We start from the raw sequence: 24,000 nt of genomic DNA, 5'->3' as shown, positions 1-24,000 counted from the left end.
TGGCTTGTATCCGTCTTCTTGGACTAAACTTCGGAAGTTTCACTATAACGAGAACAGAGAAAAGCAACATGTTAAATGTGTGTGTGTGTGTGTGTGTGTGTGTGTGTGTGTGTGTGTGTGTGTGTGTGTGTGTGTGTGTGCGTGAATCAGAGGTCTTCTCAACTCTTTCCCAATACACATAATTTGGATAGAGTACTGTGGTCAGTGTGTTTTCCAGCTGCTAAATGAAACGTTATTCATTTATGTCACAGAGAGTATATTTTTGGTCATAATATATTCCAAAGTCTGTAGTGCTGGATTGAGGGGTGCAATGCGTGTGTGATGTGCTACATAAATCATTAATATGCTTGTGTCGTTTAGTCATTCATTCAATCTCTCCCATTGCATGTGTCCCAAACAAGGGGGCAGACCTGCTCGTGTGAGTCCAGCGTTCCACAATGACAGCCGGGGTGTGTGTGTGTGTGTGTGTGTGTGTGTGTGTGTGTGTGGGGTTACTATAAATAGTTTCAGATCACTGCAGTTCTCTGAGGTTTTGAGAGTCAGATTTCCATAAGCTCAGGTGAACAGGAACAGGAGAGTGGAGCTATAGCGCCACTCCATGGTTTGTCCGCCCTCTCATGCCTCTCCTGAACCCCCGAAGTTTGCAGCTATTCCACAATAAATGTACAATCTAGAATAACCTTCATGGTCCTGTGTCACATTATTGATGCATGAAATTTTGAAACTAGTGTCTGTCTAGTAGTACATTAATTTAATGAATAATATGCCTTAAGCCTAACCAGCCCCAGAGAGACAATGTACTGCATATTCCACACTCCTACAACATATTCCCAAATTGAACATGAACATGAACACCACACTTAAATGTTCTGTGTGTTTGTACGTTCGGGGGGCTCGCAGCAGCTGCCATTCCAGGCCTGAGTGGATTCTCTTTTAGGAGACACCGTGAAAGGGAGCTGAACAGTTGTGTCCTACAGTAGGCTTTAGATCAGTGTTCAGCACTGTATGAGCTTAGAAGACATCCCATACTGTCTCTTTGACTATTTCACTGTCCAGACAACATGCAACCACCACACCAGTTCAGCAGTAGCTTTCATGAGTTTGAATGTTGTCCACTCATCAACAGTAGACCAGCATGTGTGCCTGCTATCTATCTGTCCCACACACACACACACACACACACACACACACACACACACACACACACACACACACACACACACACACACACACACACACACACACACACACACACACACACACACACACACACACACACACACACACACACACACACACTCTCTCTCTCTCTCTCCAGTCTCATATTCTTGCCGTGTCTTCCTGGTGTTAAAAAAAGAAACATCCAACAGTCACCTCCCTCCCCACCCCCCTGTGCCCCCCCTGACCTTCCCCCAATCTAAATGTGACCGGCAGTCCGTTCTTCGAGTTATCGAGGAACGACAGAGAGCCAAAGTCTGCTCTCTACGCCTTTTATTTTAAATATTAAATTGTTAGAATTGTAGTTTTTGTTAGTTCTTTTCTTTTGCTTGGTACTACTATGGTGCTGAATGGGGGGCGGTGAAGCCCCCTGGGATGAACACACGCCTGACGACGACATGTCTAACGATGGTTGTCCTGGTTATCGTACTATCTCGCAGCATCTCAATGACCTGAAGAAGGAGAACTTCAGCCTGAAGCTCAGGATCTACTTCCTGGAGGAGAGGATCCAGCAGAAGTACGAGGAGAGTGGCGACAATGTGCACAAGAGGGTGAGCCAGAGATTCTGCTGTTGTGTGTTTGCATGCATGCACAGTATGTACAGTGTTATATCCATGTATGTACAGTATGTTCCTTAGAGAGTGTGCATACTGTATAATGTATGCATGATGCTCAGTCTAATACTCAAGTAAAAGAAAAAAGCCTTTTCCAAACTTTTGGAAAAAGAAGATGCCACTGACTTGACTGACTGAGACATTGTGGCGTACAGTATGAATGCAACGCCTTGCAGCTGCACGTCAACACATGCTGTGTGCTTCTCTTGTTGTTAGGCTGTAATGTTGTAAGGTAATCCTGACAGCAGGTCCCAGATCAGTTTCTGAGATCCCACGGCCAGTCATATAGCTCTGATTGAGGGCCACAGCAATGCTAGTGCTGATAATAAAATGCAAATAACCATAATATGTTTGTTAATACAATTGGTCAACCAGCATAAAATATTATCAATTAATGTACGCTTGTTTAATGACATCAGCTCATTTCACATTTTGTGTACAATACCTGATATTATGCAGAAATGATGAGTGGAGACTAGTCAGGACTGACTGAGAAGGTTTAGTTTAGTTTAATTTAGTTTATTTGCACAATAAAACAGTACAAAAAAAGGTAACATCAATAAAAGAGAAGTGTGTGCAGGTGAGAAAAGAAACCCAGGGAGGGCTTATATGTGGTTCTCACCAAAGATAATATACAAATAGTAAGGAGACAGCAGCAATAGTAAGGCGACAGCAGCTTTAGCAGCTTTAGCAGCTGCTGTCTGGGCCGGCAAGCCAGCCAATTGGATTTCAGTAGACACTCCCCATCAGGCCACAGTACCTCTGGTGAAACTGCTCGTTGTCAGGGACATGATCATCTTTGCGTCTATGTTTCCGACCGCAATGTATGCTCTTTACAGTAAACAATCAAATGCACTCCAGTACGGCCTAAATGTGCTTTTGTTACGGCACTTGACCGCCAAGGCTATTCAGTTCACCACAATTTTCTCTAGTTCAAATGGCCAGTCAAGAGCATTTTTCTCCTGTCTTCATCTGAACATTAGCCCCTGGCAGACAACCAAGGGCTACAGCCTGTCTATACCAGTACTAAATAAAGACATACTGATTTAATATCCTCCGTCCATATGAAGCTCATTAAACTCAGATTATTAGTGTGTGAATGATACAACCACACAAGTTGAATGATTGACCCTATGCTCTGTGTCATAAAGCTGGCAACATCATCTCTGTGTTAATGTCTTTGCCCTTTCTTGACTGACACCCCAGAAGCACAGACCATCTGTGTTGTGGTTATGATGTGTTTATTTTATCAATGTTTACTCTCTGCTCTCATAGAACATAGAAACCTCGAGTTTCCTCGGTGACAGCACGGACATGACTGAATTATCTGGATTGTGTTTTATCACGATACCATTATCCATTTATTATATTAGCTTTTCTCTTGACACGGAGAGATTCTACAGTGCAGAAAGGGTATAGGCACTGTAATGCAAAATCGTACAGTAATGGGTTTGATTTGCAGTTACATCCAACAGTTTATGAGCACTGAGGTTTTGCTTTTTGCAAAATTACGTAGCTTATTGTGCAAAACATAGTATTAACATTATCCCACAAGCTCATTCTGAAAAAGAAAACATGCAGGACACCAATTGCATGTTTTTCAGATCTGAAACAACTAGGTATAATGGGTAATAATAATAATAAAGGTCACCATCAGAGTATCTAACAGAGGGACTAACAACGTAGGTAATTAAAAACCCAATGACCTACATTATGTTTGCCCAAACCCCCCCCCCCCCCAGGCCTTGACTTATTGTACGCATGCATGCGCCAGTAGACTTGGTTGCATTACACATCAGTGTGCAGTGAACATGAAAGCATGTCAGCATGTCAGCGAACGTGCTTTACTATATAGTATATACACAGTGTACAGTATATACACATAAACATGAACCCCTCAAAGTTCACCAGTGAACCATCGCACAGTCATTCTAGTCTCGCGGCACACATTATAACGTCAATCCGTCATCGCCACAGAGCAACACCTAAACGTGAGCGGACAGATGCAGTTTTATCCTGCTTGTTGCTACCTTATACTCCAGTGCAGAATGTTAAAAGTGCTCATGTTGCTGTGTGTAGGGGTGGGGTGGCGGGGGGGGGGGGGGGGGGGGGAGAGGGGGGAGAGAGACGGACCAGCAGGTGTTCATACAGTATGCCACTCTTCTATTTATAGCCCAGAGATATGGGTCTCTGGCACGTGAAGGGTAGGAAACCCTCTGCTCTGTTTTCAGTATGACTTCAGTCAGTGGCGGAAAGAGTACTCACATTTCTTACCTAAGTAAAATGATCAATACGGCAACGTAGAAACACTTTGAAAACACAAATAGCTGCACTCCCCTCTGGGGGTGTGGAACGTGTGTGTCGAATTTGAAGTCAGTTGGGCGAACGGTTCTCGAGTTACGTGGATTAAAGATGTACAGACATACAGAGACTAGTTATAGATGTACTTACTTTACACCACTGCTTCTAGTGGTGCACAGTACACACGCAAGGTATATATATATTATTTTATATATGTTTATTGGTAGCGGGTTTCAACAATTTAAGTTTAGTTTGAACATACTATTTTTTTCCATTTTCTCCCTCACCCCATCCCTCCCCCCTACAGTTATTATCATCATTAAAACAATATAAAAAAATAACAATAATAATTGAGTACAGACATACAAAAACAACAACCATGCATATTTGACCAAGTGTAAACAGTAGGACACCAACCAAAAAACTCCCCTGTATTTAAAGAATAACTAACGTTAGGTTTCCTTTTTGAACAAGGATTTATACCTTGCAAATTTCAAATTTGTATACATATCACATATTACATAGAGTGACATAACACCCCCGGCCTATACAGTACACTCTTTCCAGAACCAACTCTCATAAATACATATTACAGTATGTCCAATTCTGATTATATGCATTTTATTATTGAGCTAATGAAACTCTATGCCTTTTTCTTTTGTTTTTAGAACATAGAGCTGAGGGTTGAGGTGGAGAGTCTGAAGAAAGACCTGCAAGAGAGACAGCAGCTTCTGGACGATGCTCTGTGAGTACTTTTCTCTGTCACCTCATACATGATCTGAGCTCCCTGATGTTCTTTTCCCTACACATCTTCACAGCACATTGCTGTCATAAACCTTAGAACTTTCAAATAAATATTGAATGCATCAAGATATTTGAGTGGTGCAGCCACTCCAAGGAGTCTGTGTGTCCCTATGTCTGTTTAGAGTACCAACCTTAGAGTATATATGAATAGAGAAGACACCCGAGTTCTCCTTCCATCCACTTGCATTAAGTTGCTCAAAAGCGCATGAGGCGATTTCACTCCTCCTTCCTGGTAGGAACAGAGTGCATTCTGGGACGGATTGCAATGGTGAGTGGCCCCAAACACATGAACGTGCTAATGGTGAGTGGCCCCAAACACATGAACGTGCTGCCGTTGAACGCGCACAAGCGTCGTCCGTCGTGAACGTGTACAATGATAGTCAACGGACAGCACGTTCATGTGTTTGGGGCCAGGCTGCAATACCTTCATTCGGCCACTATGTCCATTTCGCCTCAGGGTTTCCTCTGGGTGCCTTCTCTATTCATTATACTCTAAGGTACCAACAGGTGACAAAGTGGCACTGTTGAGCTTTACACTGTGCGCAGGTGCATGATGGGAAGCTGAGTTTTTAGCAGCCATGTGGCGCTGTTGAGCTTCACACTGTGAACAGCTGCATGATGGGAAGCTGAGTTTTTAGCAGCCATTACGTGATTTCGGGTGTGACAGTACAGTACAGTACAGTACAGTACAGTACAGTACAGTACAGGGACCCCCTGGGGTGGCTCGCGGGAACCGGCCCCCTGGACGCGTTCCTGGGGGTCTGGATGTTCCGGGGACCCCCGGGGGCCCCCACACGGTAACTGTAATTTCTCGACTGTTTTTTGAATTTATTTATATTTTTTATTATCTTTTGGAGAAGCCCAACACTACAGCACCAGACTGCAGACTGCTCTTCATACCGTATGTGTCCAAAGCAGATCCTGCACAGTAAAAAAACAAAGTGAAAAATTGACCTGCAGGGACCTTTCAGAATTAAATTGTAACTCTGGATTTGCCTGTGCAGCTGCCCTCGGGGCCCTCGGGGCCCTCAGCCTCTCAGCACACACTGTAGCCCGCTGCCCTGCAGACTCACCTAGCTGTCAGAAAACAGCATAAACCCAGTGGAATGCCATGTAGGGAGCTACGACTGAAGTAGGCTTGTGGACATCTCTAGGATGTGAACAGGGGATATGAAAGGAGGTGAAGGAGGAAAGAGTGAAAGGGGGAGAACAGAGGAGAGAGGAGGCAGAGCCTTGCCTGTCGGGTTGGGGGGAGAATGATAATGGGAGAATGCAGAGAGGATACAGGAGGAAGGACACGTGGTTTATTCTGAGTACAACACTATCTGAGCCCTGGCACCTGTTTATGTGTTTATCAGAATATGAGTCTCGTCTGCTGCACACTCACTGGCACTGCCTATGAATCTACGGCCCACAAGCTGCCTGCTGTGTCCACTTGAGTCAATCATCCAAACAAAAAAATGAAATCAAAGCACACACATTTGGAACCAACCAATTTATATAACAAGTATATAAATTTGAGAGAGAGAGAGAGCTAGTAAGAGATGGGATTTCAATTTGTCCATTAATTTGTCGGTTAATCTTGCACTGCTTAAGCCTTAATGCATAAAGCAGAGATTTAAGTTTGCATATGAAAAATGGCGAGAAAATCAACCTCCACCACAATCATATCCTCTGGCATGTTATTTGATTGATTATTATCTCAACTCGTGGAACTGGGCACAAGCTATTTACTTCACTTAATCAAGGCTGTGAACAGTTTTGGCAATAATTAGTTCAATTAATCAGTTTAGCACTTTGTCAAGACAATGAAAAGGGGCTGAAATGAAAGCGCTTGAAATGAACCTCCATATCCCCCCTCTCTCTCTCTCTTGGTCAGGCTGTTCCATAAATAAACTGCCTGACCACTGTTTATCATTAGAGTCATTAACAGAGGCTGGACTGATAGATGTGAGGTGGAAAAGCAGTCTCTCTTGAGTATGACCCTCTGGTTGGCTGTTTAGGCTGCAGTCCTTTAGGTGCTGAGTAAGGAGTAGTGACAGAGTTTCTTTACTATAATGACCCTTACTTTGCTCCACACAGGAGGTCAAGATTACCCTTTTTTCAGGAGAGTTCGGGAAGGTTCAACCTACTTAAGTGTTTTGTTACTTGTTTATTTATTTGTTGATTTGTTTATTGTTGATTTATTTACAGCAACAGATGACGAGGGATAACTGCAATATTTGCATTGTGTGAATTACCGGATTTCAAACGCATTTCTGTTTTGTATTGTGCAGCTTACTATCCCACAAAGATGGTAGGAAATAAGAAGGGAAGGAAATTATGCCCCAGTGGTCACATGAAACGCAGAGCTACAGTCTAAATATATCAAATGAGTTGAGTTGTCTATTGGTATCTATATCATAAGACACCATAAATAGATCAGCTGTGGGTAATTGACACCCTGACCCATCTAATAACCCATCTAGTGACCTAGAGTAGAGGATCAATGTTTGTTGTTTGAAAGGAAATGAAATACAACCCATCTTTTCTTTTTTGAGTGGTGCAAACTCCTATAGAAAGCTATATGTGTCCCTGGCTGGCTGTGTCCCTGGCTGTGTCCCTGGGTCCGAGCACGGAAATAGCATATTGTTGTTCAGCCTAACACACAGACACAGAGGCCAGGGAGGAGAGCTTGTACAGTACAGTACAGTACAGTACAGTACAGTACAGTACAGTACAGTACAGTACAGTACAGTACAGTACAGTACAGTACAGTACAGTACAGTACAGATGTGCTCATTTTGTAGAGATATTTGGCTAGTATTTTCACATTGTAATAATGTAATGTATAAATGTCATCCAATCGTTCTACATATGTCTTACGTATTTTATTTCACCACTTTATGCCTTTAGGTCCACGGCAGAGACCTTATCCAATCAGAATGAGGAGGAGTTGCAACATCGTTTGGCAGAGAGGCAGGAGGAGATCAGCCATATGCAAGAACTCTTGGAGAACAAAGTCCAGCTGTTGCAGGAGGTACACACACCCTGTACACACGCACACATGCATCACACATGTACACAATACATACTTAATATTTACATTATTTATGTTCACACTTACTGTAGGAGGCCCAGCTAGCGCGGGCCGATGCTGAGAAGATGGCTTCACTGGCGGACTCAGAGTCTAAACGCTGCCTGGCGGTGGAGAGACAGATGGTGGAGAGGATGGAGGAGTGTGGAGGCTTGCTTAACCCACAACCCCTGGCCGAGAAAGACAGGTGGCTAACAACATGCCCATGCTACTGAAGAAATTATCCTCATGCAAGACAAATCATTGTCACATTAAGACTTAATACAGTGCTTTACGTACAATCAACATCATGCAATGTGTGCTGCGTTTTTGTGGAGCTAATAAGTATCTCTCCCCCCCCCCCCCCCCCCTCTCTCTCTCTCTCAGGATGATCGAGGAATTGACTCAGGAGAAGAGTTCACTAGGCCTCCAGGTCGGGGAGCTTGAGGTTAAAGTTCATGGACTGTCCTCATCCCTCCAGAAGAAAGAAATGGAAGCTGAGGTATGTTTGGAAAATAATAATAACAATTAAACATACTGTATCTTTAATTGGCCTTAACTTGATTCTATCTATAGATTAAACAAGCCCACGGCCAACGCTCTCTTGACACTTTATACAATGTCACGTGCACACAAACTCACGCACGCGTGTGCATGCCCGCACACACACACACACACACACACACACACACACACACACACACACACACACACACGCATGTAACTCTGAGAGAGTACAAATGTAACCAAATGGGCTTACTGTAGATTTGACTGTGTACTGTCACACATAGGTCTCCTTTCAAATCATAGACTTGTCCACACATACTATATGATACGTCTATGTGACACCTAGTCATGACTTATGGGACCCCAAGGTTCTGAGCTGCCTGGAACCAGTCATGCACGTGAGGCGCCAGTCTAACTGTACACACTGCCAGCTCACCAGCTAACCTCAGATAGGCCAAGTGGTTCACATATCTGACTGTATTTATAAACATAATGTGGGTCAGTGGAACCTTGGTACACACTCACCTCCCTGAAGATAAAACACACATGTTCTGACAAGGACAGTTTGGTGACTGTATACTTCGTTTTGAATCAGCGTTTACTTAGCTTGATTGTAACTGCACAAGACAAAATGTGAAATATATGCCTAGCTAGGGAAAGCTGGAAATGTTAGAGAAAACTGTCAAAAGTCCCCTTTTATGACTTGAATAAATGTGTGTTTTTGTTTTACTGTAATTACTTGCCTGTGTATAGTCAGTCATTGAAAACTTCTTAACCCTGCCATCCCACAGTTACTGCGGAGTGACCTGGGTCGGGAGAAACAACACATCCAGACAGAGATGCAGGTATGAGACATGACATTATGTGCAGTATATCAATTACAATACTGTATTAGTGTTATTAAACTTTTACACTTCATGGCTTATTTGGAATGAATGAATGCTTATGTTGTCTATTGTACCGGTATATCATGGTAACTCAGTAATTAACTTCCACAGTAGAAAACCACTAGTTGCTGTAACTAACACAGGAGCTACAGCCATTGTTGAATGGACATGAAGTACTGGTGCTTCGCTGAAGCAAATTTGATTTGAAACACACTGGATTTTAGTTTATACACCTGCACCACATGACTTCAAAACATTCCCCTGTAGCCCTCTGTTTAGAACAGATTATGGACAGTTTGTGGACGGATTGCTCCATCTAGTGGAACCAAATGCGCACTGCACATATGTAGTGATACAGGCACATGCACATAATAATTAGTTGTGTCTTCTTGTCTTTGCGATTCTCCACTGAGTCCACTCTGTGTATTTATCAGGGAAAGTGATGCAAGCCCTACATGTTTGGTCAGAAACACTAAATGCACAATATGTCAAAATATATATATGCAGGGGTCCTATTGTCCGGGAAATAATCACAACAACTGGGAAATATTTACTTCTCAAATCAATCAAATCACCTCACTGCTCCGTTAGCACATCCTAATCTTAGTCTCTCTACTAGCTTGCATCATGCTGTGGCTAATGAAAGAATCCCGGTTATATGAATGCACTGGAGTGTGGCCTCACATGCGCGTACACACACACACACACACACACACACACACACACACACACACACACACACACACACACACACACACACACACACACACACACACACACACACACACACACACACACACACACAACATACTGTCAAACCCATCATTGCCTCACTCCCCACTGACGACTGCTGTTATTATAGTCACATCTCTGTCTGGCTGTTATACATAGAAACTGACTTCACAGAAGCCGGTGATGTTCTAGTTAGTACATAAGGCATTAGCTGTTCACTTGACACGCCAGCATATGAGACACCACAGAAGATGAAAATCACTGGAGACACACTCATCTTTCTCTTTCTGCCTCTTTTGCTTTCTCTCATGTCACCTCTCTGCTATTCCTGTCATTTGTGTGGAGAAATAAACAGAGTCTGACATGCAATCAAGTCGACAGTATTTGGTACTTCGACCTGATTAGGATTAATTGATATTTGATTGCGTGTCTCGTTAGTACCGATGGCTGTTATGGTGTTGTGTCTCCCCGGAGTCAGTTCTTTACTCCAGGGTGACAAATGTAGACACGGGGCTAGAGAGAGAGAGAGAGAGAGAGAGAGAGAGAGAGAGAGAGAGAGAGAGAGAGAGAGAGAGAGAGAGAAACCTGGAGGGGTCTCTACATACACACACCCAGGGGAAAACAAACTACATCTCAACGTGGTTGTATCAACAAGTCTCCAGCCAAATGCAATGGCCAGAGACCAAAAATGAAGATTCATGTGTTTCTGAGCGTGTGGAAAAGGCTTGGCCTTCAGTGTCCATGCATCAAACCTCGCTTTGTAATGAAGGATGACTCGTTTTCAGCAGTCGTTTGAGAATCACTCAAACTGGTAATGGCCAAAACGACATGACCCTTTTTTTTCTTCTCTCAAGAATGTGGCTTTTGGTCCAGATGGTTGCATGCACCATCATGTGATTCACTGATTATTTTTAACAACACAGACCCCCCCCCCCCCCCCCCCCAGTTTGTTTGAAATGCATGTGAAGCTAGGCCAGTCTGGCCAGATTACGGGTGGGTGTCCATGGGAAATTCTTGCCCTGGGAAAAGCATGAACTCATTCTAGAAAGACAATGCAGTGAAATGAATGAGCCCTGATGTAGAAGAAGTGCATGTGCCTGTTTTATTTCACGTTTGTTTGGCACATTTAGCCTATAGGGAAGTTAAGTGACTTACCCGGTATTGACATAAAAATTCTTAATATTCTACATGGACTTACTTGTCTGTGTGGTTTGTGACACTGACATTGATATGAAGCCCCTGTTCTGTAGGGGTAGCCCTAGAATACAGTGAAAATCAAATGTACAGTAGGCTAATAGCCTATAGGCGGCGGCCTATATATGACAGGGCCACTGCAGGCGTTTAGAGATTACACTGAATAATGAATTCACACTGAATTTACTCTCTGGAATCGGATCAAAGAATGTAGCCTTGATGTTCAAGAATAGGCTACAGCAATAGCCTGAATAAAAAATCAGATTGTGGTGGGGGGTCAATGAATCTGAAATGAAGATAGTATTTTTCTTTTGACACGAGATTACATGCCTACATGGGCTGGGCATTTTGGACTGGGGGAAAAAATCCTATTCGAGCTCAAGTGTTTTCAGACGGACTGTCTCACACAGCCAGTACTCGGGGGAAGGGATTACCAACCCCCCTTTTGCAGAGGAATGGTAGACTCCAGGGTGGCTGCGCTTCTGTCAACGTTGCCGTGTACTGTGTTTGGAATGCACGTTAGTTAAAGCCCGTGGCGTGGACATCTCTCCGTGTCCCTGTTTCCCATGCTGTTCTGATGAACTGAATACGCCGAGTCTCCGTCCGGGTCCGGTGAATATGTTATAGCCTAAAGGCGGAGATTATGTCGGAGATTTATTTATTTTTTGTCCGGCGATTCCGCGTTCGTGTCGGATTATAACGGCAATGCTGTTATCCTGTCTTCGACAATCAATGCTAGAACGTGCGATGTAACGTCGAGCTCGGATTTAACGGGACGTTGTTTTCCAGCGATATTGACAGTTCTGTGAAAATTATTGATTGATAATGCTATTCGGTAGCATCGTAACGTTTAGGAATAGCTAGGCTAGGAGTGTGACACTTTATGGTTTCCTATCCCTTATGCGTGGAAAAGATGCGCTTCTTCGATGAATTGACAATGAACACGTCGTAGACGATTCTGGCATGATTCTTTTGTTGAAAGGAGAATTGGACTCGGGACACTTCCATTCTAAGCAGGCTATTGTTATTTTTTTCGAACGATCAATAGCCACTGACAAGCAACATTTCCCTCAATCTCAGTCTCCTCATTCCAAATATTCTGACTGCACTTGTTGTCAGCCAAGGATATAAAAGTAACACACCTGCACAAAGCTTGTCAGAGAAGTACTGTGACATCGCATTCATCTCCTACTTGAGTGCCTATTTTTTTCTAATTTGTACCAAAATGAAGTCATTTTGTACACAATATATATATATATATTTTGTGACCAATAAACGACCGCTCAACTAGACCACACTATAAAATATACTTCCATTGCAATAAATTGGCCATTGTGTGATGCACGACGTCATCAAGATGAAGGAGGTGTGCCGAATCTGCGCCCGCGAACTTTGCGGAAACCAGCGCCGGTGGATCTTCCACCCCGCCTCCAAGCTCAACCTGCAGGTGCTGCTCTCCCACGCCCTGGGCCACGAGCTCACCCGAGACGGCCGTGGCGAGTTCGCCTGCTCCAAGTGTGCCTTCATGCTGGACCGCATGTACCGCTTCGACACGGTGATCGCCCGCGTGGAGGCCCTGTCCCTAGAGCGCCTGCACAAGCTGCTGTCGGAGAAGGACAGGCTGAGGCAGTGCATCGGGGGTCTTTACCGCAAGAACAACGCGGGGGACACCGATGTTCGTCTGGCCGGGTCCGACGCAGGAGCAGGGACCGAGGTGGCAGGTGAAGACTCTCCCGTGGTGGATCTGTCAGCCCTGCAGGATGCTAGATACACTGAGATGATCCAGGAAGATCTCACCTACTCTGTGTATGAGTCTTGGGCAGATCAGGAAGACCCGGCGGAAGACCCTCAGCCCCAAACCAACCCTCACCACCACCACCAGTGCCAAGGCTCAGAATCCCACTCGGGGCAGAAGTCAAGAAGCTGCAGGAGGTGCAGCACTCTCCGTGTGGCTGATTCTGACTATGAGGCGGTGTGTAAGGTTCCTCGTGGGGTGGGCCGAAGGAGTACCTCATGCGGACCCTCCACTCGCGATTCAACCACTGCCACGGGGACAGGGGACGCTCCCACAACCCCTCCGGTCATCTCGGTGTCCCCCTCGGCTGGGCTAGAACATGACGAGACCCTGTGTGAGAGGTCAGCCCTCAGCCTGACATCATCTGCAGAATCACTGGACACCGCTGTGGACATGGCTTGCATTTCCACCACCCACAAAGACGTGGAGGAGGTTGAGCGAGAGCCAGCGGGTGAGAGCGGTCCAGAAGAGGTTCCACCAGGAAGGGAACAGCTGTGGAGCTCTCTCTGCGGGGTTGAGCAGCTACTCGGCCTGTTCAGGGGATGGGAGTACAGGCCCGTTAAGACACCACGGGGCAGTAAACTCCCTGTTCTCGTCAAAGCTAAACTGGAGCAAGGCCTCTCCCTGTCCCTACCCATCCTATTCAGGACTCCCTATGGAGGGATGGTGACCTGTGATCTCTACCCCCACCACCCTGTGCCAGAAGTAGTGACCCCCTCCTCTCAGCAGGAGCTGCACACGCAGCTCGCGGAAATGGAGGAACAGTGGTTTGATGACTACGTACAATGTGGGCCTTTCCGCTTCCAGAAGGTAGCTAGCTAATGACCACAGCTAGCTGCAACCGGGGGTTCTTGTTGTACCCCAGTGGGCTACATAATTATGATTATATGGCCATGTAGCTGTATCTAACCAGGAACCAGGCAGAATATTTAATAATTATACTGTAGGCCTAGCAGAAGTCATGTTTTGAAAAGCTCTACATAACTTTGTAGAAGGAGAACAAAAAGCTATTCAACATTGTGTGCCTTCCATTCACAGAATGAATGAGGTCTAGTTTATTTTGTTTGGCTGTGTGGCTTACTTGCTTATCATATATTTTTTTCTCCAGCTCAGCACAGTTGCTTCCTTCATTACATTCAATAGGAAGCATAACCCCCCCATCATCATTCTCTTAGCAACACTTCTATTGCCATGGTAACTGTCTCCAAGGTCTGCAGCAGTGCCTCTGTACACCACAGGCTCAGCTCAGCCTGAGCTGGCTCCATAGCTTCCTTTTATCATGTTAATGGTTAGCCTGAATGCCTGCCAGGCGTACAGCAAACATACACAAGGATAGTCTATTAAATGCCTGTGTGTTGGTCTATTATTTTGCAAAGGAAGTCTTGTGAAAGACTCTGTTATGCAACTGCGGACATTCTTGGCCAAATCACTAATTCGTTGCCTTACGCTCATTTAAAACAGTGACGTAATGAATACTTGGGTACTTGGGGAATAGCATGGGTACATTCATTATTAGTGTGCCCTGAGTGCTGATCTTTCAGACTGCAGCTTGACTCGCATTTCGCAGGGCTTGGAACAGCATGTAGTTAACACGGTTCAGCTGGACTATGTGTCCTCTAAGGTTAATACGTTTACATTGCGTGTAGATGAAGTCATAGTTTAAACAGTCAACTTAATTTCTTTCATTCTTTCTCCCCTCCTTTGCTTGCTTTTTCTAACTCCTCACACACATTCTTTGGGTCATAGCTCATATAAACTCAGCTGTCCCCACACTGATAATGAAGGGTTCCCTTGCGTTATGAATGGCTTATGCACACTATTAATAGAGGCACACTGGCAGAATATCAACTGCACACATCTGTAAAAACAAAAACAAGGAAGTCAACAAGCGTGCTGCCGTGGTAACGGGCACTTCCTCAGGAAGTGATCCAGCAGTAGATTGACATCATCACTTTCCACTCTCTGCTGACTACTGTAGCCACACTCAGTGGAGTGGACATGTGTCTAATGTCTGTCTAGTGCCTCCTACCCGTGCATAGTGTTGTCTAGTGTTTGTGTGTTGTGTATTAACCAATAAAAATATGTAGGGCTTAGTAAGTGGTTAATATACTGTACTGTACACTGTCTAGAGATCATGCAGATAATGGATGTACTAACGAGACTGTGTGTGTGTGTGTGTGTGTGTGTGTGTGTGTGTGTGTGTGTGTGTGTGTGTGTGGTAGATGCACATTGAGGAACAGCAGGGTCAGTTGAGTCAGTATGAGAGTGCTGCAGGTCAGTGTGTGGGTGAACTCCAGAAGGTCCAGGATCAGGTCCACTCCTTGCAGACCAAGATCAGAGAGAGTGAATCCAGGAACCAGGTATCAATCACATTTCAACTCCATACAACCCACTTGAAATCTGATGCTACATTATTTTTGTCCCCCACACTCCACGGATGACAGAATGCTAAAAGGTGCGTGTGTGCATATGTTAGAAGCTGCAGGTGCGTCTTGGAGAGATGGAGCTAGAGCTGAGGTCAGCTAGAGAGGAGGCCCAGCGACAGGAACGTAACATCCAGAACCTCTCTGATACCATCAACTCCAAGGAGACGGAGGTAAGGAGGGAGGAGAGGGGAGGATGGATGGATAGAGGGATGAAGAGGAGGTATGTGGGGTAGGACAATTCACCTTTAGCTAAGCCCCACCCTCTCCCACTTAGACACTTCCACTTGGACACTTTCCAGCTGGGCTCATTCATTCCAATGTAAATATCATGGATTTTACACATTAATACTGGTTCATTTTTGGAACCAGACCTTCAAAATCACTTCCAAATCCGTCAACAAGGCCTGCCATGTGTGTGATATTTCTTTTTTAAAACAATGTTTTATCATAATATGATAAAACATTGTTTTATTATAGGAAAACTATTGGTGGAGAGGTTTGTCTGACCTATGTTATGCTTAGCTGTGATTGGACCATAGCAGTTTGGGGAGGGGCTTAGCTATAGGTCAATTGAAGGGAGTATGAAAGGGCACAGATGGATTGTAGAAAGCGGATAGAGGTACAGGGATGAAGAAATACATGTAGAGAAAATGGGATGGAAAAGAGAGAAGTTCACTGATAGAAATGACAGGGATCAGTATGATTATTGCATTAGGTTGCAGCGTGTATCCTGCCTCAGTTTCTCTGTGTGTGTGTGTGTGTGTGTGTGTGTGTGTGTGTGTGTGTGTGTGTGTGTGTGTGTGTGTGTGTGTGTGTGTGTGTGTGTGTGTGTGTGTGTGTGTGTGTGTGTGTCCTCAGGCTGCAGAGTTATTCAGCGTTATCGAGGATCAGAATAAGATGCTTTGCTCGCTCAAAGAACTGGCAAACAGGAACCAGCTGCAGCATCTACAGGTGAGTCTTTAACAACTGTCCTCATATTCACATAGTTATTAGGTCATATGTACTGTTACTGTACACACACCTAGTCTCCCCATGGGGAACTACCTAGTGTTGCCACCAATGATGAAACAGAAGAGGTTGAAATCAAAACTAAATTTGGCACACAGTGAGATTTCAAAGTGCCAGTGTTTGACAGTCAAGAGCAAACGATTAAAATGTTGTGGTTGGAAGCCAGATGGCAAACAATACAAGACAGAGAAAATACCCCAGAGCTCAAGTCGCCTTTATCGTCTCGAGGTCTGGCCTCATGAGACCAGCAGTACACAAGCCCCACTGTCATCAGGCCACATACTCACTCTGGCACTCCTTTCTATTCCGTCTCTGTCCTTCCTTGACCCCAACCCCCCCTAATCTGGCTCTCTATCCTGCCCAGGCTTCTGGAGCAGAAAGCATCCGAGGGCAAGGAGAGGTGTTGGGTCTCCAGGCCTCTCTCTTCCAGGCCCAGCTGGAGCTGCAGGCTGGTCAGCGGGCTCAGAGCCAGGCCACCAGAACACAGGAGGACCTGACCCGCGCCCTGCAACGCCTGGAGAATGATCTGGAGGTGGCACAGCAGCACCGGAGGGAGAGTGAGAGACACAACCAGGTTGGTGGGAGGAGGATTGTGTTCTCTTGCTTTTTGGTTGATGGTTTAACCGTAGTGGGATACAGTAGTTGAGGAAAGGTGTCCAGTAATTATATAGTGTGTGTACTTTTCAGGTGTGTTTCAGGTCTTCAACATTGTAGCGGCAAAAACAATAAATTCCTTTGAGCGCTTGAGTCAAGACACGTTTTAATTTTCTCTGACTTACTGACAGTCTTACTGATGTATGAACGTTTATAAAGTTGGATCGTCCTCTCCTTTGCAGGAGCTGCAGTCTGCTCTGGAGACGGCCCGCAGTGTGCTGCAGGACAGAGATGAACAGCTGAGAGACAAGGAGGGAGAAAGGCGGATATTGGAGGAGGACACACAGAAGGCCATCCGAGACCTGAGGAGTTCACTGCAGAGCAAAGATCAACTGGTGCAGGTTTGTCACACAGAGCACACTACAGTATATACAACCATTACAAATGATACACAGACATGAACAACATACATACACAAATTTGAATCATCATTGAAATCCATGTGTAAATTTAGCATTGATCACAGCGATATACCGTAAACACTGATTCAGATTAAATGGATCCCATGGGATGGGTTGTCTAGCAGGAATAAACTGCAGTTTGATGGCATAAGTGATGTTTGCAAATACTTAGAGAGAGAGACACACACACACACACACACACACACACACACACACTCTCACTGTACTGTTTTCTCTATCAGGACTACTCAGAGTTGCTCGAACAGCAGCATGATCCGAAGGAGAAGAGAGACTCTCTGCTTCAGAAACTACGTCAACGCATCAAAGACAGAGACAAGGCCCTGGAGGTGCTCAACACACACACACACACACACACACACACACACACACACACACACACACACACACACACACACACACACACTAGGTGAAATATTAAAACTGTCCTGTCCTCTCCTGTCCTGTGCCATGCTGTCTACAGCGATCGGTGGATGACAAGTTCCGCTGTGTGGAGGAGAAGGCGGAGGAGGGTCGTCGCCTGCAGCTGCTGCTGAGGGAGAAGGAGAGAGACCTGGAGAGACAACGCTGTGTCCTCAACAACAACGAGGAGACCATCACTGTGAGGACACACCTATACCATGCACACATACGCAGTCAACACACCAACCTTTATATCTACTGGCCTCTCACTCCTCCGAGCAACGGTCCACATCATCACTCAGCCGATTGAATCACACAGGCTTTTTTTCATGATTCCAGTGGTTTAGTCTTTTGTTTATTCAGGTGTGTGTGCGTGTGTGCGTGTGTGCGTGCGTGCGTGCGTCTGTGCGATCAGAGCCTGGAGGTGCTGCTGCGTGGTAAGGCTCTGGAGTTGGAGCAGGTGGGCGAGGCGTGGAGAAGTTCACAGCGGCTCCATCAGGACAGCGAGGAGAGACAGAGCCGCTGTCTGAGAGAGAGAGACGTGCTCATCAGCCAGCTGCAGACCGCTCTGCACACACGCACCAAGGAGACAGAGGTAACTGTACACACACTGTTGTGACACATCTTTCAGTTGAAACTTACATTTTGTCAAATATAACTAAGCGATGGAGACTATTAATATTAGTAGTAGTATGACTAAATAAAACATATGATGTATTAATAATGGAATAAATCATCTATTTTAGCTTTTTGTCTCATGACGAAGTTTCTAAGTGGTTTTATACGATCTCCCCCGTGCAGGATCTGCGTGGCTCCCTGATGAGCCAACTCCAGACAGTACCCCGTGACGTCCTGGAGGAGCTGCGGGCTCGGCTCCAGCTCAAAGACCGCCTGTTCCAGGAGGTGCTGTCAGACCGCACCCGCCAGGCCCAGGAACACCAAGCGCAGGTCCAGGACCTGCTCAACACCATCGGTGCCAGGGACCATTACATTCAGGTAGTGCACATGAAATGGCCTAACTGTGGGCAGTAGGAGGTACAAGATGTAAACTGTGCTTCACACGTGTTTACAGCGACCAGACCAACACGTAAGCAATGTAATTCTCCTCTTGCTGACGGTTGAAGTGCACACAGAGTGTGCGTGCAAATACTCAAGGTGTGACTATTTCTCAATTCTGTTCAAGTGGTTAAAGACTTGACAAACACGTTCTGGCATCTTTTACATACAGTGTACATTATACGTACACTGAAACACTGACCCTTCAATGTGGCTGTTTTCTGTTCACTTTGACTCTCTGCTGACATTTGTTCTACTGTTCATGTACCACACAAGATTCCCTTTGGTGATATATATTTAAGTCCCAACCTTTGTGTCGTCCTCGGTCAGGACTCTGCTGGTCGGCTAAGTGAGGTGATGAACGAGCAGACGGGGAGGCTCCAGGAGCTTCGCAGACAGCTCACCTCTGGTCCCACCCAGCTGGCAGGGCCCGGCTCAGGCTCTGTGCTCGGCTCAGGGTCCAGTGTGGAGCTCCAGGCCATGCAGGAGGATCTGACTCTGGCCCTGAAGAGGGAGAAGGTGGCCTGGGAGGAGAGCAGGAGTCAGGCCACCAGTCTGGACGCTCTCACCAGGACACTTCATGTCAAAGAAGACGTCATCAAGGTTAAAATGGCTGTGTGTGTGCACGTGAAAACTGCTTCAGGAATATCTTTTGTAGTTTTGTACATGGCAGTGTTTAAAGACAAACAATTGTGTGTGTGTGTGTGTGTGTGTGTGTGTGTGTGTGTGTGTGTGTGTGTGTGTGTGTGTGTGTGTGTGTGTGTGTGTGTGTGTGTGTGTTCCCTGCAGGGCTTCCAGAGGCAGCTGGTGGAGCCGGCAGCCCTTCCGCTGGTGGAGAGTCTGACACAGGAGATCCAGGAGCTGAGGGAGAGGCTGCTCCAGCAGGGCCTGCAGGCCCCGGCCAGAGGCTCTGCCCCGGGCAGAGACGGGCTGAACCACAGGCTGCCTGAGTTTGGAGGTGGGCATCAGAGAAGCATGGGCCAGTATCTGTAATGACATGTGTTCCCCAGCAGGAGGTCTGGAGCATGCTGGTGGTCATTTCCAATGAATTTAACACGTGGGACTATTTAAGTGTCAACAATTAACACAAACCTAACCTAACCTGGGCATCTGCTATGACAAAACACACACACACACACACACACACACACACACACACACACACACACACACACACACACACACACACACACACACTAAGATGGAGTGTGGTGGCGAGTTACTAATTCATATACTCATGCTGTGCTAACTGGTGTGGGAGTGGCGGCAATTGTTTTGTTTCATTTGTTATTTATAAATCAGTGCAATTTTTTAATAGAATGACTTTGTGCAATCAATTTTATTGTTTATTGCTGTTGTGATCAAAAGATTATTTCCCTTGTAACTTAGGGATACCGTGTTTGTATTATGTGTAAAATGTGGCTATTTAATAGTTATATGTATACATGTGTGTGCCTTTGCAAGTACAGTACAGCAGCATTTACTGGTTTATTTGCTTTGCAATGACACAACTATAATGTTAAACTCCTGTTCAGCTTTATAATGTAGAAATTTCATTTTGAATGTTATACTACTGATATAGTAATATAATATTATAGGAAACACCTAGGTGAATGCTTGACATTTATGCTTGAATTAACTTTATCTTGGATTTATAACATTTGCCTTAAAAAATTGAGCGTCACGCTGAAACACAGTAAGTACAACTGGAGGGACAAGTCTTTTACTGGAATTGAGGAATGTCAAATGTACATTAAATGTGTTCACACTCTCCCTGTTTTGAACAACATGAACATGTGATTTTCCTCACAAGTTCTAAAGCACATTCCGGTCTGAATTAAATTCTGATCTTTACATGTTGTTGATCCGTTCAATAAATCATCCTACAGGGCTCTTAAGCATTGCCATTGTGTGCTGCTGTGTGACATGGTTGACATGGTTCAACTGCCCCTCTCTCTTTTCCCATCTGGAGATGGGCCAATCCTTCTATATGGTGCAATACTACACTGTGTTCTCAGTTAATTTTTACAACACTTTAGTTCAGACTTAAACCAAGAAATCGGTCATCCAAGAAATTACTTATTTAGTTATTTTCTATCTTAATTCACACCACGAAGCCTTGAATGTATGCAGAGTTTTTAGTTTTTGTGACCGGCTGAGTCTCTTACTGACGGATGATGACCTGGTCATCAAATTATTAGCTCAGGAATGACGCTCAGGAATGACACAAACTAAAGAATCTCCATGAATTTAAGGCTTCATGGGGTGTGTACTTGATAGAGAATAAGTACTTTTTGGGCTGAACTTCTCCTTTAAGGTTATTACACACTGGGAGCGAATAAACAATACGAATATTCAAAATATTGGACATCAAATGATTAATCTGAAGATGCCTCGTTCATACAGGTTGATTTTATTAAGGAAAAGGTTTGAAAGATAATTACATTGCTTTATTGCCTCATATTTGCTCTCTGTGTGGATGTACATGACACAGCTGCAGTAAATGAATGCAAAGTAATCTCACAAAATAAACGCTCCTGCTCTGTGTGTGTGTGTGTGTGTGTGTAAGGACCTTTAGACACACAAAGTACTTGAGCATTCATTGGTGGAGGTATAAATGTGCCCACCTTGCTTGCTTGCCTGCGTGCATTGATACTAATCTGTATGAATGCATGTATAAAGGACAAAAGATACACAATCACCCATAACTAACATACATACTATCTGTATGTAACAAACATGAGTCAAATAAGAGTATAAATGGTACACACACACACACACACACACACACACACATATATATATATATATACACACACACACACACACACACACACACACAGTATGATTGCAGTTCATATAAGGTGTCCTGGGGTAGTGCATATTGCCCCTAATCGTAATCTAACGGGACATAATCTGTTTAGAGATATCCCGTCCTGCTGGTGTCCAGGGGCCTGTAAAGCCTGTATCACTGTCTTAAATTATAGGATTAAGAACCTGCAATCCAGATCTGGTGTATATATCTATACTAAAAATATATTTTTTGAGTGTTTCTGCAAGACCAAATTGATATGATTAGGAATGGCATTCCTGACTTTTACCTAAGAATATACAGTATGTGGTGTTCATTCCTGGTTTTTCTTTTCCAGTGTATTGAGGTTTTACACCAGCTGCACCACAGTTGTACACACATCCTTACTGACCTGTGAAATAAAAGTTTAATGCCACTCTGGTATTATACTTGCTTTGCAAATGCATTCATGTATTCCATGGCATTACTGCAAAGTACACTTATTATTCAGTGGTTAGAAGGTCATTTCCCCATAAAGGATCACATGACAGATTGCGTGTACTAGAACTGTGGCATATGTTGGAAGTGATCAGGGTTGATCATACCATAGTCTCTCAAGCCAGACTACTCTTCCACAATCTTAGGCAGACGCATTTCAAAATTGTGGGGTGTATGTACAGTATGTCTTGAAACTTCCAGGTCCTAAATGTAAATTCTGATCAGAGCAATATCAAGCTATGTACAGAGAGGAGGAACAGTTTCCAATGTATTTATACACAAGCTAAAATATTTCTCTCTTGCTACAGAGACATAAGCGGAAGCCTCTATTGAGGATATGCCATTTACATGCTGTGTTGACACACAGTACTAAAACAATTATTGAGTTGCACAAGGTCACAAATGTAACCATGATAAATAAATCTGCCCGAATAACAAATGATAACGATTTCAGTGGAACTGATCATTGGTTGTTGTGTGCACGCATACCGCACATGTTTCATGTCTATTCTCATGATGATTCTCATGTTATTTCCCCAGACCAATGCTCAGAAGAAGATGATGATGATGATGATGACGATGATGATGAGTATGATGACAGCATCGATGAAGAAGAGTCCAAACTGACTGCCCAGTCACTGGCCGTCATGAAGGTACTATATCACAGCCACCATTTTAGTATTCAGAGCATGTTGCATGGACATCTGTGTCAGTATTCATAAAGCTGAGGATCACAGCACTGCTGTGTACCCCCATAACAGGCTTGTGCTTACTGATGTGGCCTCTGGGCTACAATTGATTGCAGCACAGAGAGACAGGCACTCGGCCAGCATACATAATGTTATCATGCATAATGTTAATGACCTTGGATCACTGTTTGCATGTAATGTGAGGATAATATTAACCATATTCTAAGCCTGAGCGGGGGTACATAGCATTCAAATTTACATTTCACAGCATGGAGAAAACTTTCTTTGTGAGTGAGTGTAGCTACATCAAAAATACTTTCTGTCTCCCTGTCTGTGTGGGTAGAGCTCGGTAACATCCCAGGAGGGCTATGAGGCTCTGGGGCTGGTGGATGTCAGACAGCTGGTGGAGCAGAAGAAGGCTGTGGAGAGACAGCTGGGAGAGCTCAAGGCTCAGCTGGAGAAGGCCGGCTTCTCCTCCCTTTCACAGATGAGGTGAGATGGCCTGCTCTCTTTACCTAATGTATATTTAAAGGAATTGTTAACTCACAAGTTACAATTCTGACATCATCTACTCGGAATAATGCCAGTTGAAAAATGGATCAACCGCGTTCTGCTCGACGATTTACGATACGAGAATGCAAAGCCTCCTTCACATACTTACCCTTCACAAAGTTCACATGGAGATTGTGGGCAATTATGAGACAATGAGACATAAGCTCCTTTCAGACGGGCAGCGACTGACGCGGCTAGTAATTGGTTTTCAATGAGAGGCCTGCGTTTTGTGTTGTCGCTCATGTCCCTCATGAGCAGACCTGGAGCAGACCTGTTGTTGATCCAGGTGACAACGTCTGTGTCACACGCTGCCCGTCTGAAAGGACATTGAGACTGTCTTTTGTGCCGATAGCCATGAAGATTTAAATGATAATGAAGCATAAGATGGTCGTTCTGCT

At 44.7% G+C, this 24,000-nt stretch overlaps 1 protein-coding gene across 10 annotated transcripts in view; it reads left to right on the top strand.

Annotated features, from left to right (window-relative positions):
• The window catches only part of pde4dip (phosphodiesterase 4D interacting protein), an 86,338-nt gene that overhangs the window by 34,275 nt on the left and 28,063 nt on the right, over positions 1-24,000 (top strand). For 6 of the 10 annotated variants that reach the window (XM_080771017.1, XM_080771014.1, XM_080771016.1 and 3 more), the window contains exons 1-14: positions 11,727-13,917; positions 15,330-15,467; positions 15,584-15,703; positions 16,392-16,484; positions 16,906-17,115; positions 17,378-17,536; positions 17,839-17,943; positions 18,078-18,215; positions 18,432-18,611; positions 18,818-19,012; positions 19,403-19,675; positions 19,862-20,030; positions 22,902-23,014; positions 23,394-23,542. In XM_080771017.1, coding sequence (XP_080627143.1) covers positions 12,652-13,917; positions 15,330-15,467; positions 15,584-15,703; positions 16,392-16,484; positions 16,906-17,115; positions 17,378-17,536; positions 17,839-17,943; positions 18,078-18,215; positions 18,432-18,611; positions 18,818-19,012; positions 19,403-19,675; positions 19,862-20,030; positions 22,902-23,014; positions 23,394-23,542 — 3,308 coding nt within the window. In that variant the 5' untranslated portion in view covers positions 11,727-12,651. Of the gene's footprint in view, positions 1-1,658; positions 1,770-4,801; positions 4,879-7,832; positions 7,957-8,048; positions 8,201-8,379; positions 8,495-9,290; positions 9,345-11,726; positions 13,918-15,329; positions 15,468-15,583; positions 15,704-16,391; positions 16,485-16,905; positions 17,116-17,377; positions 17,537-17,838; positions 17,944-18,077; positions 18,216-18,431; positions 18,612-18,817; positions 19,013-19,402; positions 19,676-19,861; positions 20,031-22,901; positions 23,015-23,393; positions 23,543-24,000 lie in introns of those variants that run through there. The other 4 variants (XM_080771013.1, XM_080771020.1, XM_080771021.1 and 1 more) reach the window with 2 other exon arrangements.

The sequence above is a fragment of the Protomyctophum bolini genome (genome assembly GCF_963924005.1).
Source record: "Protomyctophum bolini genome assembly, chromosome: 8".
NCBI lineage: Eukaryota > Metazoa > Chordata > Actinopteri > Myctophiformes > Myctophidae > Protomyctophum > Protomyctophum bolini.
The sequence above is the reverse complement of the archived record's forward strand: the minus strand, read 5'-3'. Positions and strand labels throughout refer to the sequence as shown.